General features: G+C 36.5%; 3 protein-coding genes across 6 annotated transcripts; 1 reads left to right on the forward strand and 2 right to left on the reverse strand.

Moving 5' to 3' along the window:
- Positions 1–5,334: 5,334 nt before the first annotated feature.
- On the forward strand, positions 5,335–10,472 carry LOC117627117 (monosaccharide-sensing protein 2). Of its 3 annotated transcripts, none has more exons than XM_034359042.1 (6): positions 5,335–6,042; positions 6,335–6,456; positions 6,720–7,280; positions 7,740–8,686; positions 9,076–9,263; positions 9,764–10,472. In XM_034359042.1, exons 2-6 carry the CDS (start codon positions 6,378–6,380, stop codon positions 10,206–10,208), a joined length of 2,220 nt encoding a protein of 739 aa, XP_034214933.1. In that variant the 5' UTR covers positions 5,335–6,042; positions 6,335–6,377; the 3' UTR covers positions 10,209–10,472. The 3 variants fall into 3 exon arrangements, with proteins under 3 accessions (XP_034214933.1, XP_034214935.1, XP_034214936.1); XM_034359044.1 differs by lacking the exon at positions 5,335–6,042 and adding an exon at positions 6,122–6,170 and having other exon boundaries at positions 9,764–10,393; XM_034359045.1 differs by lacking the exon at positions 5,335–6,042 and adding an exon at positions 6,185–6,259 and having other exon boundaries at positions 9,764–10,393.
- A 200-nt stretch (positions 10,473–10,672) lies between these two features.
- On the reverse strand, positions 10,673–12,851 carry LOC117627118 (protein MULTIPLE CHLOROPLAST DIVISION SITE 1). 2 transcript variants are annotated; one of them, XM_034359046.1, is made up of 5 exons: positions 12,509–12,851; positions 12,131–12,415; positions 11,795–11,961; positions 11,298–11,664; positions 10,673–11,214 (listed from the first exon to the last, which is right to left on the reverse strand). In XM_034359046.1, the coding sequence occupies exons 1-5, from the start codon at positions 12,545–12,547 to the stop codon at positions 11,014–11,016; spliced, it is 1,059 nt and encodes a 352-aa protein (XP_034214937.1). In that variant the 5' UTR covers positions 12,548–12,851; the 3' UTR covers positions 10,673–11,013. The 2 variants fall into 2 exon arrangements, with proteins under 2 accessions (XP_034214937.1, XP_034214938.1); XM_034359047.1 differs by having other exon boundaries at positions 11,061–11,233; positions 12,509–12,766.
- A 2,008-nt stretch (positions 12,852–14,859) lies between these two features.
- Positions 14,860–17,241, reverse strand: LOC117627686 (V-type proton ATPase subunit F). Its single transcript, XM_034359886.1, has 5 exons — positions 17,079–17,241; positions 16,371–16,449; positions 16,198–16,279; positions 15,462–15,544; positions 14,860–15,257 (listed from the first exon to the last, which is right to left on the reverse strand). The coding sequence occupies exons 2-5, from the start codon at positions 16,431–16,433 to the stop codon at positions 15,093–15,095; spliced, it is 393 nt and encodes a 130-aa protein (XP_034215777.1). The 5' UTR covers positions 16,434–16,449; positions 17,079–17,241; the 3' UTR covers positions 14,860–15,092.
- Positions 17,242–17,618: the final 377 nt, after the last annotated feature.

Here is a 17,618-nt window from a genome sequence, read left to right on the forward strand (position 1 = left end):
TCCAAGGCGGCAAATTATATGGGAATGCGAAAATCGGCCAAGTGCTGTGGTGTTGGTTTAGAACCCCATACGGATTGAATCCGTCGGTGGCAAGTCCCAATCTAACATTTCGGGGATCAGCAGCAAACTCGGGGAACGTTCGATCGAACTCTTTCCATGCCTCCCCATCTGCAGGATGCCGCATCACATCATCGTCTTCCCGTTTTTCCTTATGCCATCTCATGTCTGTGGCAGTATGCGTCGACATATACAATCTCTGCAACCTAGGTTTAAGGGGGAGATAACGCATCACTTTTTGTGGTATCTTAGTCGTTCTATTCTGGGATGTCATTTTGAACCTCGACTCATTGCATATAGGGCATGTATCCAACGTTTCATGCTCTTTGTAGAATAACATGCAATTGTTTTTGCAAGCGTGGATTTTTTCATAACCCAATCCAAGACCATGCAACACCTTCTGTGCATGTTTATGATCTTTCGACAAACAATTGTCCGTCGGAAGCATTCTCTTGAAAACCCCCAAAAAGTAATCGAAACACAAGTTCGACATACGATACTTTATTTTTCGTGCATTAGCTCCACAATGGCAGTGAGAACGGAAAAGCTCTCGCACCCCGGGTATAACTCTTGGTTGGCATTTTTTAACAGTTTTTCATACTGTTCAAACTCCGCACTGTCTATTGGTGTAGGCGCGTCATCTTCCCCTTCCTGATTGATGTTGGTCGATGCGAATGGAAAAGCATCCTGTATAATACCCATGACTTGATCATTAGGATCCACAATAGGTTCAACATTGTCCACTCTTGGGGCATTTGAAGACGAAGCATGGTCTACTTGTTTGCCGTGAAGGTTCCAAATGCTATATGTTTCAATCATTCCATTCCTTACTAAATGAAATCCAACATTTTCAATTGTCTCCCACAGCGTGTTGTTACACCTCCTACAAGGACAATGGATTCTAGTTGCACCCGGGTTGTGTCTACGTGCAAACTCAATAAAATCCTCGATTCCATCCAAGTATTAGTCTGCGCATCTATTCGGGTTCTGTATCCACCTTCTGCTCATAATTCCTGAAACCACAATCACGACACAACAATCACAACAACTTCATACGAAGTTATAATGTCACCTTATGCCTCCGGTAAGGGCCCTATCCCATTCGGGAATGCATAGTCCTGTCACGTAACCTACGGCTACATGAGATTAGATTTCGACGTGGATTAATTTTGGCAGCATCTCGACACAGTTCTTGAAGTGGGCATAGGTATAAATACCTACGTACCACCCGAAGAACGTACCGAGATGACACCGAAATCTCCACAATCGAAACCTAATCATGTAGCCGAAGATTATGTGACAACACTATGCATTACCAAACTGTCCAAATAATGGGACAATTCAAGAATTAATTGGACCGCAGTCATGCCTTACGCATCCATGCACGAAATCCAACTAATCTCGAGCGGGAAACTACGTGTTACTAAACATAAAAATAAATGTACGAAGTTAATTTCAATTAACTTCGTACATCACAACACATTGTGCTACGTCACGCACAATTTCACAACATTATAAACATATAACTTCAAAAAAAAAATACAAACATAACAAACAAACTTTTACAATAACATACCTTCTCAATAGTTCTCCACCAATCACTAATCACAAATATCCCTAACGAGAACAAAATTAATAGCATTAGTACGAATTTACATTAATACATTTAAACTAACGACAAAAAATACATACCCAATAAATGTACTGAATTCACAGTAGAGCAGCGGCAGGGAGAGTGAGAGAGAGGCAGAATGCAAGGAGAGTGAGAGAGAGGCAGAATGCAATTTTTGCATTCTGCCTCTGCAATGGCAGATACTAATATGAAGAAGTAGGACTTTGCGCGACGAACAAGATAATTCGTCGCGCAAAACGCCGTCGCGAAAACAAACTTTTCCGTCGCACAAAACAACATTTCCGTCGCGCAATCACGTGTCGACATCTGCTTTTTTGCGCGACGAAAAAAATTATTCGTCGCACAAAATTCCGTCGCGCATAAAAAATCCGGCGTCGCGCAAAGTTTAACTTTCGTCGCGCAAATAAAACTATTTCGTCGCGCAAGAACGCACCGCTATTAAACTTTACGCATTTTTTTTTACCGCCATAAAAGGAGCCAATTTTCTGTCCATCTTTGCGCGACGAATAGTAGGAATTGTCGCGCAATACTGTCATGCGCGACGATCTCTGTCGTCGCGCAAGATTTTGGCGCCAACAAAATAGTTTTTTACCACCTTTGCGCGACGAAATTTATTTACGTCGCGCATAGTCTGTTTCCGCGACGAAATTATTTGTCGCGCTAGTTTTCTGTTGTATGCGCGACGGAATTTTTTTTTCGTCGCAACAATGCTTCTTGCGAGACGAAAGTTTGTTCGTCGCGCAAACTTCCGTCGCGCAAATAGTAAATCGTAGTAGTGCTATATGGCTGGGCGACGGCACAGCCGCACAGGGCTCACAAAAAAATGAGGCCTCTTACACACCTCTAGTCCAGTAAATATACTAGCAAAAAAAGGCATTTTATGTGTGAAACTAATGCTTTTTTGGCATTTTTCTTTTTCATATAATGGGCATTTTTTTTTGAATAATTAAACTAACCTACTTACCACCTAGGTTTGAAACTTTTTATTATAATTTTTGTTCAAAATAAGGTAAGTGTTAAACAAAAATGGCTTCATTTTCATTTTTGCCAAGTTCCTCCAAAATTAATGGACTAACATATCACGTGCGTGGTATGAGGGGAACAAGAAAAAGATTTCGTTTGTAGTAATCTCCCTTCTCGTTCCTCTCATACCACACTCATACCCTCTATAAAAAAACTTCTCGAACTCCTTAGTCTTCTTTGATCTCTCAGCCAAAAATTCACCACATTTTTTTTTTCTGATCTTGGTATATGTAAGTTCTCTAAAGGTAATCTGATTTCGATTGTTTGAATTATTAATTTTTTTTTTTTTTTTAATGTTCTTGCAATAACATTCCATACATTTTGTTTGTGAAGACATTTTTTGTAAAATCTTTTTTGCAAAAACCATATGCTCCAAATTTATTCACTGGTGCTCTGTTTCTTATGTTTTTCTTTGGTTGGTGGCTCTATGATTCTTGTTTTGTTGGCCTTTTGTGGTTGTATAATGAAGCTTTATTGACAAAAAAAGAAAAACAAAAAGGACATGTATAACCTTTATGTATGTAATTGGAGCTAAGGTGTGATTAAAGATATGTATTATGAATTTCTTGATTTAACTATAATTTTTTCTTTGTAGATTTGCAATGTATCATCCTCTTTGGAGTAAGTTTCGGAAAGATTTGCAGAATTTTTTTCTTTATTTTTTCTTAAACCTTGCTTGTATACAAAAGAGAAAGGCCTCATTTTAAGTTGTGTCCCGGCCACCCAAAAGTTAGAATCAACCCTGACAACATTGCAAAGTGGTTGTATTTGGATGAGTACACTTTTCGTCATAAGGTGTGGACATATTCTTTTCCAAGCATCTATTCAAAGGTTTTATATTTTGATGTAGTGTGGTAAAAACTTGTATACATTAACACTGAAATGAAATTATTGGCAAAAAGAAAAGGCGGCATTGAAATGAAGAAATCAATTATGTTATTATATTGAATTAAATACTTTTAAGTCAATGGATATTACACGAAAATTTATTTTGGTCATTGAGAAAAATTTAATCAAAATTTTTACTGTGTTTTCTAAAGTTTACAATTTATGGACATTCAGTTATCTTCTGTTAAGTGCAGTATATTGTGCTATTAGGGTTTAACAAATTGGGGGAAATCTTGAATTCAAAGCGAAATTGTGAGGTATAAGGAAAATTAAAAGGCCAAACCAAATTAAAATGAAATCAACAACTTACCATATATTTTGGTGCTCTATCACCCTGATTACGTCTCCTTGCCATTCGAAGTCACAATATGTAGGGGTGGGCATCCAAATCTTAATTACCAGTTTCGTTTGGTTTTGACCAAGAAAAATTCAAACGGTTTAAAAACCGTACTAGACCATATATAGTTTGATTTGGTTCGATTTTGAGCTTTATAAACCTGCCTAAATCGAACCGCGCTGTCTACTAGTATGATAACAAAATATGGATGTGAATTTGAAATTTTATGGACCTTGGAGTTATTGATATTTGAATTGTAGTTATATTTGTTATTAAAATTTAAAGTTTTATGGCATTTTGTTTTGAGGATGGCTAGAAAATGAAAATTTTTTTTGTAGCAAATTGTGATTATTATTATTATTTTTTTGTAATTGGGCTAACAATGTTGAAAAAATGAAAAAAGAAAGAGAATTGGGCTAAGACCCAAACCGGCTGAACGAAACCGTCTTAAATTGGTTTGGTTTGGTTTCCTCCGTGATTTATGTCAAAATCGAACCAAACCAAACCGTTATATTGTAATTGGTTTGACCACGGTTTTGAAGTGAAACTGATCCAATTCGAACCATGATCACCGATAACAGTACGGTTCTCACTCAATCGATTCAGCCTTCAATATAGCATCCGAATCTGCGACCTTATATCTCACAATTTCAATTTCAACCCAAAATTTCTTAGAAAAATAAAACTAAAAACTGAATTTAACGGAAGATAACAGAATGTTTATAAATTATAAACTTTGAGAAACATAGTGACCAATTTGACTAAAAAAATTATCATTGACCAAATTGAATTAATGTAAAACCCAAGGATAAAAAATATATTTAATCCTATTCTATTTTGTCAAAAAATTATATTATTCTATTTTTCAATGTCATTTTGGACTTAATTAGCAAATTTCATTAAGCAAAAATCACTCGTGAGAATCGAGACAAGATTTACAGAATTCATGGTATGTTGTGCCTCTATTTTTGTTATTGTTGTCAATAATGAAGAGAGATTCTCCAATACGTATTTGTGCCTCTATTTTTATTTTTGTTGTCAATAATAAAGAGAGATCTTTCAATACGTAGTTTATGTTACTTTTTCTTTTTATATCCCCTTCAAAGTTTCCGACAAAATAGTAATAATAATAAAATTGTTCGTTTTCTTTGGTGCGTGTGCTGACTGATTTCTGCATCCAAAAGAAGCGGAGAAAAGGTAGCTATAAAAAGGTGAAAATCAGAGGGAAAGAGAAAACTCGGAATTTGGAAACAAAGAAAATATCTGCTTATATATTATGCAAGCAAAAGCAATGGTGAATTTTAATTGGACAAAATAAAAATAAATCACAGAACGAGACAAGTTCAGAAATTGGCAGTTTCAATCATCGACATGAAAACAAAGATGCATAATTTAAAAGAAAAATCAAATAGAAAAAGAAAGAAAGAAAATAAGAACCAATCTATTCTAGCATGGCAAATATGGTTTGGACCGTTTGGAATTCAGCTCCAGAGATTAGTAGGTTCCACTGTCCAGCTCCCTTGCTTGCACTCTCTTTGTTTATTTATTTATTTATATTTTCTTTAATTTTCTTATTTAATTCGTTACTACCTAATCTTTCACTCCCAGCCCCACTCGCAGTTGCAAAGTATGAATTCTTGGGAATTTATTCAAAACCATTTTCATCTCTACTTCTATCCAGGTCTGTTCCAAATTCAAGTCTCTGAGAATTCCGAGTTATCCGGAACTGAAACTCAGTTGTGAGTGAGTGAGAAGTGAAGTGGTTCAGTCTTAACTACAGTTGACGGATGTTGAAGGGTTGTTGGCAAAAGCTGCTTAAACCTCTCTCTCTCTCTCTCTCTCTCTCTCTCTCTCTCTCTCTCTCTCTCTGTTTCTTCCTCTCTCTCTTACTTTCGATCTCGATTGAGTTTTTGAGGGATTCTGGATCTTAAACTGCCAAATAATATTAGTAAATTTGTAAAACTTGAGGCTGTATTTGTCTGTATACCAAGATTCTGCCTAAGAAGCCAGCCAGTCAGTCCTCACCCATCACCCATTTTAAGATATTTACGTTGTTGCTTTCGAAGCAGAGGTTACGGTGAGCTGAGCTCTCTTGGTGTCCAAGGTTACTCTCTCTCTCTCTCTCTCTCTCTCCCACCGGGTCCCTTTTTATTAAATTTAGTTGTGGGTGCTCCATATTAACTTACATTTAGCAAACTCTCTGTGCCAAGCCTCACTTGACCCCCTGAAGAGGTAAGCAATCTAAAGGATCTGTTGCATTCTGGGACAGGGAGATGCAGAGGCCCATTAGCCCTTTTGCAGTGAGGAATGGTTACTTATGAGTGAGTTAGATCTGGGTCTTTCTATAGTTGGAATGATTTATTAATTTTGTGATGTGGGTACTTTTTTCCTTTCAGGTTTGTTTGAGATTGGGGTTCTCGTTCATTCATTGGTGAAAAGATGAGGGGAGCTGTGATGGTGGCTATTGCTGCTACAATTGGTAACCTTCTGCAAGGATGGGATAATGCTACAATTGCCGGTACAGATTTCTATATCTGTTTGTTTTAAAGTTGTAAATTTAGACATGTTTGAACTAGAATTTCAAGCCTCCTCTTCTTGTTTGGGCAGTCTGTGTGCATTGGGATTCAAAGTATTTTTGTATTTTCCCAGGAATTTTATCTGCTTAGCTAACTTCAATCACAGAGTTTGTCCCAATTTGTTTTGTTAACTTCATGTTTTCCCTGGTTATCATTTTCTGCTAATATAGTAGTATCTAGTTACTTCTTTCTTCTATGATTTCAGGGGCTATTGTTTACATAACGGAAGATTTCGATTTGGGAAGCTCTCTAGAAGGCCTTGTTGTGGCCATGTCACTCATTGGCGCAACAGCTATTACAACATGCTCAGGAGTCATATCAGATTCGATTGGTAGGAAGCCAATGTTAATAGCCTCATCGGTCCTTTATTTTGTGAGTGGCTTGGTAATGGTTTGGTCGCCCAATGTCTATGTACTATGTATAGCAAGGCTATTAGATGGATTTGGAATTGGTCTAGCAGTTACTCTCGTCCCGCTCTACATATCTGAAACTGCCCCAGCAGATATAAGGGGATCATTAAATACTCTTCCACAGTTCCTTGGTTCAGGAGGCATGTTTTTATCATATTGTATGGTTTTTGGGATGTCACTGATGAACTCACCAAACTGGAGACTGATGCTCGGTGTTCTTTCCATTCCCTCTATTATCTTTTTTGCATTAACGGTATTTTACTTGCCTGAATCTCCTCGATGGCTTGTGAGTAAGGGCAGGATGCTTGAGGCAAAGAAGGTTCTCCAGCAGTTACGTGGCACTGAAGACGTTTCTGGTTTGTTGCTTATTACTTGCTTGCAATATTATGTTTGTATGTAGAGATCCTGATTCCCAAATGCATATCATCTGTCTCTTGTTTCAGTGGATCCAACTCTTATTGTCTCATGCATTGAAATGTGCATGCTAAAATTCTTATCATAAATTCATGCATGATTCACTGAACTTGATAAAGATTCAATATATTTTAGGACAAAAAGCTGCATATTATCGTTATGGGTAAAAGATACTCGGAGTTGCCTTTTCTACTTCCTTTGGTTTCCAATTTAAAGTTTAATGTTCTTTCTTATTTAGAGAAATAGTTTTTGCTTGTAAAGAAGTTGTTTAGACATTTGGTTAAATTATTACTAATGCTTGTAGGAAAATGCATTACTTATGGAGGAATTATGTTCTCAGACCTTTTCTATTCAGTTACTAATTTATCATGTGAATCTTGCTAATGCATCATGGTTTATAGGTGAAATGGCTTTGCTGGTTGAAGGTCTTGGAATTGGGGGTGAAACATCTATAGAAGAGTACATAATAGGCCCCGCTGATGAACTTGCTGACGATCAGGAACCAGCTGACAAAGACAAAATTAGGTTATATGGACCTGAGGAAGGCCTTTCCTGGGTTGCCAGACCTGTCACGGGACAGGGTTCCCTTATTAGTCTTGTCTCTCGCCAAGGAAGCATGGTAAACCAGGGTGTGCCTCTAATGGACCCTCTCGTCGCTCTGTTTGGTAGTGTCCATGAAAAGTTCCCAGAGACTGCTAGTACCCGTAGCATGCTTTTTCCTAACTTTGGGAGCATGTTCAGCACAGCAGATCCTCGGGTTAAAACTGAACAATGGGATGAAGAGAGCTTGCAGAGAGAAGGTGAGGGCTACGCATCTGACGCTGCAGGGGGAGACTCAGATGACAATCTGCATAGTCCATTGATTTCACGCCAGGCAACAAGTTTGGAAAAGGATTTAGTGCCCCCTGCTTCCCATGGCAGTGTTCTAAGCATGAGGCGGCACAGCAGTCTCATGCAAGGAACAGGGGAGACAGTTGGTAGCACAGGCATTGGTGGCGGCTGGCAATTGGCATGGAAGTGGTCTGAGAAAGAAGGCGGGGATGGAAAGAAGGAAGGAGAATTTAAAAGGGTATATTTGCACCAGGAGGGAGGCCCAGGCTCCCGTCGTGGGTCCCTTTTGTCACTTCCTGGTGGTGATGTTCCTGCAGAAGGTGAGTTTATACAGGCAGCTGCTCTGGTCAGTCAGCCTGCTCTATATTCGAAGGAGCTTATAGATCAGCATGCAGTTGGACCTGCAATGGTTCATCCATCGGAAACAGCTTCAGAAGGACCAATCTGGGCTGCTCTGTTTGAACCAGGGGTTAAGCATGCATTGTTCGTTGGAATAGGAATCCAGCTTCTTCAGCAGGTAGTAAATAGTTATAATTTATAAACATTTATAAAATTCTCATTTCTATCTTATCTGACATTTTTTTCATTGGGATTGGCAAAATGTGATACTTTTTTCTAGCTAACTTTCTGAGAATGACAATCATCAAGTTTATTTGATGTGATTCATGATGTTTCCTGCCAGTCCTAGCGATGTAAAAAATGTCTGGCACATAAAACGTCCATTTTGTTATGCATTGTTCTTCATTTGTATCTGAATCTATAATTTTTTATTTATGACATTTTCCTAATCCCTTCTCAGTTAGAATATCTCCCTTTTGGTGTTCTCGGGGGAAACTAATGACTAAAGTGTTCCTTAAATTTTTTTCTTTGACCGGCAACTAAAGTGTTCCTTAAATAATTGTGCAGTTTTCCGGCATAAATGGGGTTCTGTACTACACTCCTCAAATTCTTGAAGATGCAGGTGTTGAAGTTCTTCTTGAAGACTGGGGTCTCAGTACAGAGTCTTCATCCTTCCTCATAAGCGCATTCACAACATTGTTGATGCTTCCTTGTATAGCCATAGCCATAAAGCTCATGGATATCTCTGGTAGAAGGTGATTAATTCTTCTGTACTTTTATTTATTTTTAATCTGACCAGAAACTCTTCAGTTAGGGTTGCTCATATCCAAGGTCTTATCTTTTAACTATAACTTTTAACAAATTGCTGTGGCATTACACAAAAAGCTGGTTTGGCTGTCTGCAAATGACAGTCTGCGTTAAGCTGCCTTATGTTTTAAGATAGTGGTCCTATGCGGCCTTCTTGAATTAATTTCTATTTTATAAAATGTTAAACATTTGTAAGATGTGAGGCTAAGGCTATCTTATGAAAGGAAGTAGCGTAATAGTTTTGCGGTCGGATGATTCTTGACAATCTGCTCAAATTAAGGCTCGCTCCTCAAGAGCTCAATAACTTAAAATGTTCTTTCTGTTGGCTTAATTCCTTTTTTTTTTCTTGGTGCACTGTCCTAAAGATTTAATTTGGAACTCTGGCTCATTTTTTGTTTTAGAGGAAGAACTTTAAGTTTAAATCTTAATTAAACATTCCTTATTGCAGGACGCTGCTACTGACTACAATTCCTGTGTTGGTAGTGACACTCATCATCCTAATCATTGCCAACCTTGTGACCTTGGGTACAGTTCTTCATGCGGCTTTATCAGTCATTTGTGTTATCATCTATTTCTGCTGCTTTGTCATGGCCTATGGACCAATTCCAAATATCCTCTGCTCGGAGATCTTTCCGACAAGGGTACGTGGCCTCTGCATTGCCATCTGCGCCCTGGTGTACTGGATTGGGGACATTATCGTCACCTACACACTACCTGTGCTGCTTGATTCAATAGGCCTAGCTGGTATCTTTGGTATTTATGCTGTGGTTTGTGTCATTTCCTTTATATTTATCTTCTTGAAGGTTCCAGAAACCAAAGGCATGCCCCTTGAAGTCATTACTGAATTCTTTGCGGTTGGTGCAAGACAAGTTGCCGCCGCCAAAAGCGAGTAATTGGAAGCTTTGATCGGTTTGCTAGTTCTGCAGTTTGTGGCGTCCTCCCATCTTCTGTACGGAGATTTTGCTCGTTGTACTGCATTTTATATTCAAACAGCTTCATTCTTCAATTTTGATTGTGTATGATAACCTAGATTATTTGGAGATAATAATACTAAAAAGCTTAGCAGAGATGGTTGATTCATTGACTATGGGGACATCCTACACCCATGCCCTTATTCAAATAAAGCATTCAAATAAATAAATTTCAGGTTTCCGATTCTACATGCCCTTCTGAAACCTCTCATCACTCATTTTGCCATGAAAACATAAAATTTCTCTTATATATAAGCTGCCACTCCACTTAGCTTCTTGCACTTCTGCATAATTTCAAGTCTATGTTTCCTCTTGATCCTGGCCATCAGAACCATCCTCTTTATCGAGGTCATTGACTATCAGGGTAAATAACATCAACAAGCAGGTGTTCGATTCTGTTTAACGATGACTACTAACTGAATTTCAGTCTAATCAAGAACTAAAATCAGTATAAAAAAATATCAGATAAAGTAAGGGGTACACCATTCTGGAGTATTAAATTGTCATCTACAAACAGTATATTTAAGATACGAAACTACATGACTCTATATACAGCCCAACCTGAACTTTTTAAACCGGATATCTCAAGTAGCTACATCATATTTCAAAACTTTAGGTTGCAATTCAATACGATATCTGGACCTGCTAAGTAAAACTCAGAGTCCCAGTCGTCCTTGTTGAGTAATTTGATGATCCACAATGATAGAAATAGAAGCAACGATTAAATTCAATCATGTGTTTCCTCAGACGGCGACATAATTCCAAAGGAATTTGGGCCACATTCTGACAACGGCGGCTTGGAGTTACCAGCTTGATTATTGATGGGGCTTTCTTCTCCATGCTCGGGTGACTTGGGACCTGACTTGAATGCTTTCACAAAATCACTATCATTGCTAGAGTCCATCACTAGCCTGTTCAGCTTTTGCTCCTACAAAAAATAAAAACCGCTAGAAATTGTTAAAAGTAGAGCATCATTGCAAGGCTTTTTTTTCCCCTTCTATTCACGCTTACCCTCTGCAGTGCTTCATGCTCAGCTTGAATTCGAAAAGGAACACCATGTTTCTGATACACATTGTTTTGTGCTAAGTCTTCATCAATGTCACCGGCAGTGGTTGCAAAAGGATGATTGGCAGGAATCCACCTAACCGTATCAGGGTCAACATCAGGAGGTATTGATTCCCCTTCCTTTAGGAATATTGTCGGTCTCTTCCACTGGTAAGCCCGTGATCTCCTTTTCTGATGGACAGCTTGCTGCTCTTTTGTAAGGGTAACTGGGGCTAGGCGATAAACCTTTCCGCACATCTCTACAGTTGAATTGCCTTTACCAACCTTAACCAATGGATTATTGAATGGGTCATCATACTTGAGAGGCTGTGAACTGTGACATACGGGCACCGAACATTTGCAAAGGGCAAAAAATAAGTATACACTTACAATTTGAAAGTTTTCAAACTTATGCCCTAAACAATTCTACACAACGACAACGAAAAAAAGGGTTGGAATCATACATGCCTCTTCTATCAGATCTAAGCTGGCCACGTCTAACGAGATCAGCTACAGAGCCAGGACGATTGTACTTTGATTTCCTCACCGCATACACTCTCAAAGCAATGACCAAAAATGCAGCTGCAATACATAAACCAATTGCCAAATTGGATCCCACTCTTTGCCGCATCTGATTATTATTCGAAAAAAAGAAGAAGAAAAAATTTAAACCAGTTGCAAATTGTAAATATATAAACTAGCCAATGTACAGACACTGAAATAAACCCGGAAAAAGAAACCGAGTACTTTTTCCAACATTTCCATCACAGAAACCCCAATATTAAAAATGAAAATCTTACCGAGTAGACGACGGGAGAGAAGGAGCTGATAATTCCGTGTAATTTGCCAACAGAGTCTTTGAGATTTATGCCATTTTTGTTCTTACTCTTGACTACCCCATCATTACGGAGACTCTGGTCTTGACCAGCAGAGGAGCTAACCGAGCCGTCAATGGCTTTCAATAGAAACCTCTGACTGGTTATTAATCGTCCAGCCCAGCTGAGCTCACCATTTCTTGACCCGAATTCGGATCTAAGCTTCAGCAGGAGGGAAGGGGTTCGATGCTTTGAGACCAAATGTGAGAGCTATGATTCAGAATTCAATGCCAAAATCAAATCAGTGAATAGAACTAATAGTAATAATTTGTTGCAAGGATTGAAAAAGTTTCAGAAACATACCGGAAAGGGAAGGACTTGGAGAGTCGAAATGGAAGCCATTAGATTAGAGGATGATTGAGTGCTTCAATTTCATACCTGAGAACGAATTAGGGCTTAGGGTTTTGAAGATGTTACCATTTGTGTGAAGGAATTACGTGCCGTTTGTAATTGTAGGGCTCAAAGAACAGGGAACTTGTTAGTAATCACTGACAAAGTAGTGCACTTCGAATTTGTGGATCGACGTCAGAAATTGGGAATGAGATAATCAGTTTGATATTCCATTCTAAGCTGAGTCAGGAAAAAAAAAAAAAAACAACAAGAAGAAGATGCGGAGGAGATTTACTGCCTGTTGGATCAAACGGACGGTGAGGATCTAATTTTAAAACAAAATAGTGCAAGTGCACCTTGAATTTGTGAGTTCTTTTTCTCTTGATTTGGAGAATCACAATACACGTCATTCACGTAATTGCTCAAGAACACTAACTAGTGAGTTAATGTGGCTCTAATCACATAATTTATTTCTTAGATCATCATCAAATCAATGATGATCTCTACGAAAAATTCACTGAAATAAAAAAACATTTAGTTATCTAACAATGACCAAATAAATGGACAAACATAATATTTTCGATAAATAAGAAATTGTTCACAATAATAATCAATTAGCTAGACGATTTTTGATTTGAATAAAACTTTGGAGGAATGATCTTCGAATTATGACATGAAAAATGAACCATTTGAATTATGAAATATATTGTGTATTAGGCTCGAGCGAGTGGTTAAGCATTTGAACGGGATTAATTTGTGGTATATTGAAAGAACTACAATTAGAAATAGTTAGAGAATGGCATGGTAGGTTGGACAGGTAGGTTGGACAGGTTTGAGCGTCAAGTAAACGGATTGGATTCAGATCGGATATATCTCAATTCAAATTCAAATTCATTTATAATCAAATTATCGGATCCAGATCGTATTCAGAATATCAAATTTGGGTTGAATCAAATTATTATCGGATTTATTTTGAGATGTACAAAAAATCCAAATTCCATTAGTAGTCTCGTTCTTTTATTCTATTTATATGTTTTTTTATATCAATTTTTGATATTTAATCATAAAAATTAGTTTTAAGTGTATTTTTGGTGCATATAACTAAAATTACTTGTTTACACTTGTATTTATCTACTTTTTATATCAATTTTTGATATTTTATCATAAAAATTAGTCTTAAGTGTATTCTTAGTGCATATAAAACTAAAATTACTCATTTACGCATATAAAATACTAATATAAAGCATAGAAAAATTAAATTATACTTCATACTAAGTCAGATCGAATCAACTATAATCCATATCCGAATCCATTTTATAATCGAATTATTGAATTCGCATTGTAATCGGATTATCGAATTAAGAAGTTCAATCCATCTCCTATTAATTACACAGGATTGGAATTGAATTCAGATCAAAATCTGATCTATTGATAGGTCATGATCGTCTAAGTTACAAATTATATTTGCTCATTAGAACTCAAGGAAATGAACCCTTTGACCACACCAAAAAAAAAAAAAAAGGTTAAATACCTTTTTGTTCACTGGGTTATACACGAAAATTCCATTTGGTCACTTAGGCAAGAAATTTAGCCAAATTGGTCATTGTGTTTCCCAAAATTTACAATTTATAGACATTTTGTTATCTTCCGTTAAGTTCCACTCCACCTTCAAAGCACGTTCTTTTCACCTTCCAATTATTTTCTTCAAGGTGATAGACACCAAAATATATTGGTAAGTTGTAGATTTCATTTTAATTTGGTTTGACCTTTTGATTTTCCTTATACCTTACAATTTCGATTTCAACCCAAAATTTTCCAAAATTTGCTAGACCCTTATAGCACAAATATACCCTAATTCGTTGAGTTAGAGTAAGAATACTGAAGTTGCTTCCTATAAAAATAAAAACAAAAACTACACTTAACGGAAAATAACGAAATGTCTATAAATTGTAAACTTTGAAAAACACAGTAACCAATTTGACTAAATTTTTCTCTCAATGATGAAATTGAATTTTTGTGTATAACTCTGACCAAAAAAGTATTTAACCCAAAATAAAATAATCTCAAATTAAATGTTTGGGTTGCTCAAATTACGGTAGGAAAATGTTGGACATAACATAACAAGGAAACTTCAAAAAACCAACGTGAAAGTTTGAGGTTGAGAAATAGTAGGAAATATCATTTGCCAAAGAAATATTAAATGGTTTTGATTAAAAATAAAAATAAAAAAAAATAAAAAAGAGTAAATTTTCTCGTCAACTTTTCTGACATTGTTCTGTAATTCTACTTAAATGAGAGCTTTCATAAACAAAACCATACTCTCATCAAGATCAACAATGACATGAGATTTATTCCTATTAAATAAAATGAGATTTAATTTGCATTGGTATGATTTACAGATGGTTTACGCATAAAAGGAAACTAAAATACGTACAAATATATACCAACCGTCTGTCGGTCAGTAACAGAGCAGTTGGTGTGAACAAGGGAAAAACCATACATGGTATCAAAAGCAATGCAATACTTATTGAGCAAAACACATGAAAATACTTGATGATCAACGCCTTCCTGATGCCACAGATTCACTAGAGAAGAGGTACTTCACTCTTGAAAGAACTGAATCATGAGCAGGGTCATAGGGATGATCCTTGGAAGGGATTTCCAAAATAGCTGGAACTGGCTTATTGTAGCTATCAACTAGAAACCTTATCATGTTTGCAACCTGGTATAAGCGTAGAAAATGGTCATTTCCTTTTCAAATAATCTTCAACTAACAACAAATTTGGAAGGAATGCATACAAAGATTGCTATAAATTCTAATATGTTTTGCAACCACTTGGACGGCAATAAGGACATTGCCTTGCGGACCAGAAAAGTCCTCTAATCATAACAGTTGAAGAACTTCAAAGTATGAGAAAGAACTTACATATTGGCTGATCAAGACAATTGCAATATCCTCCTTTGTTGTAAACTCTTTGAATGCATCTTCAATTGCTTTCACTGTTGTTTCTGAGCAGAAAACCAGAAAACAAATACTATTAGACACAAATAATAATAATAATAATAATAATAATAATAATTAAGCACCAGATACTGAACCTTGCTTTAAGTATTAATTTGAATTCATAGCTAAGTTTTTCACACCAAAAACAGAAAAGAAACTAAACTTTTCATTTAAGGGACCAAGTTGTTGTTTAATTTAAAGTGCTGTGATACTCGTTAAGAAGAACAGAAGGAATACGAAAGGACTGTCACAGCAGACCAAATTTAACTGACCAAAATGTAATTTTATACCTTTCTTCACTAATGAATGGTAGCCTAATTTGCTTGCTTTTCTTTGATAAACAAGAACAAAAACTTATACCATCGATAAACTGCAACAATACTTACAAAAGAGCAACTTCTCAACAAAAAGATAATAGTCTTTTACCTAGAATACATCTCCTAGAAGTTTGTAGTTTCCCTTCCCCTTCCCAGGCCCCCCTATTTCGTTTACCCACTGGATTAGTTGGTAAAATATTCTTACAAATAGATTACTAATCATATACCATAATTGGCATTTTAGTCCACCTGATGACCTATCTGCATACAAACATATAGAAATAGATTACCAGTATGGATGAAGTTCCAAAGTTCAAGCATAAAAAAAGCTCAAAACGTACTTGAATCAACAATAAGATAATTTGTCTTTCTCCGCAAGTCAACGTTACCCACTCCAGCCAGCAAAAATCCAGTTACAGTGTCCTACATGATAACAATCATCTCATCAGGAAGACAAATCAAAACTGCAACAACTATTTCAACCAAAACAATTACAGAACAACATTATCCATACCTCATCAGCAATCATGGCAATGAGTGCTGAGCTCTTAGTGGGGATATGAGCTCTGCCAGCCATTCTAAGTTGATATCCACTACATCAGGCAGAAAAGAAACTATCAGGACAAATATGTGTTCTCACTGACTACATTAAACAGTATAATTTACAATGTACAGAACTAGAGCCCATCAATATCCTTGTCATTTGTGCCTGCTACAATTTAACCGGTACAAAACCATTATTCTATGCCTTTTGGTTGCTGAAATAAAAAAGAAACAAAAATTTAGACCTCAAAGTTGAAGTGTGATTGGATTCAGAGATACAGAAAGTCTTTTACCAATCAACAACTTCTTAAGTTCGGCTGAGGTGAGTTTCAATCACTCGAATTTTAGGACGTTAATAATGGCAAAACCTAAACTGGGTCAGCACAATGCATATATATGTATTAACAAATGACCAAATCTTGCACTAAGAAGGCGATTTTAGAAATCAACCCAAAAATCATATCAAAACCCATAAACCTAAAAACATGGAATCAATAGATTTTTCGTTCATTGGTGTCAAACGAAAAGCTAACAAATCTGGAATGAAAAAGAAAAAACAAAACAACCTCTCTCAACTGCGAAATTATGGAAGCCACGATCTCAGACAGATATAATCCAAACTGAAACAACACCAGATGTAAAACGATAGCGTAAATAAATCTGGTGGCTAAGAGATTACCTGAGATAAATTCAGGCGGGCCGTGAGGTGGATGAGAGAGGGAGGGAGGGAGAAGAAGAGAGATCGGGTCGATAGTCTGTAAGATGCGAGGAAAGGATATAGTTGTAAAAATTGCAAACGTATTTATTTTCTCCTGTATAGTGCATCTGTATATAACTAGCATACAAACCCATTTTATTTCGAAACAAAAAAAATATATATCCAAATTTTCTTCCAGCAAATTACAAATAACCCCTAAATCGATAATTTACAAAAGTTTATACAAACTCCTGTAAGTTATGCGAGTCTCATTCTTTATGCTAAAGTGGTCTCTACCTCGGTAAAAATTGATAGAAAATTGATAATTTATTAAACAATTATAAAGATAAAATTAAATTTATAAAACAAAAATTAAAACTCCAAAATAATTCGGGTCTATTTGGAAGTACTTTTGAAAGGGTTAAAAGTGTTTTCAGACAACCAAAAGCTCTTCTAACAGCATTTGGCAGAAAAGTTTAGAAATCCTTATGAGCCGTAGAAGTGTTTTTTGAAAAAGAACTT

The sequence above is a fragment of the Prunus dulcis genome, chromosome 5 (assembly GCF_902201215.1).
Source record: "Prunus dulcis chromosome 5, ALMONDv2, whole genome shotgun sequence".
Classification (NCBI taxonomy): Eukaryota; Viridiplantae; Streptophyta; class Magnoliopsida; order Rosales; family Rosaceae; genus Prunus; species Prunus dulcis.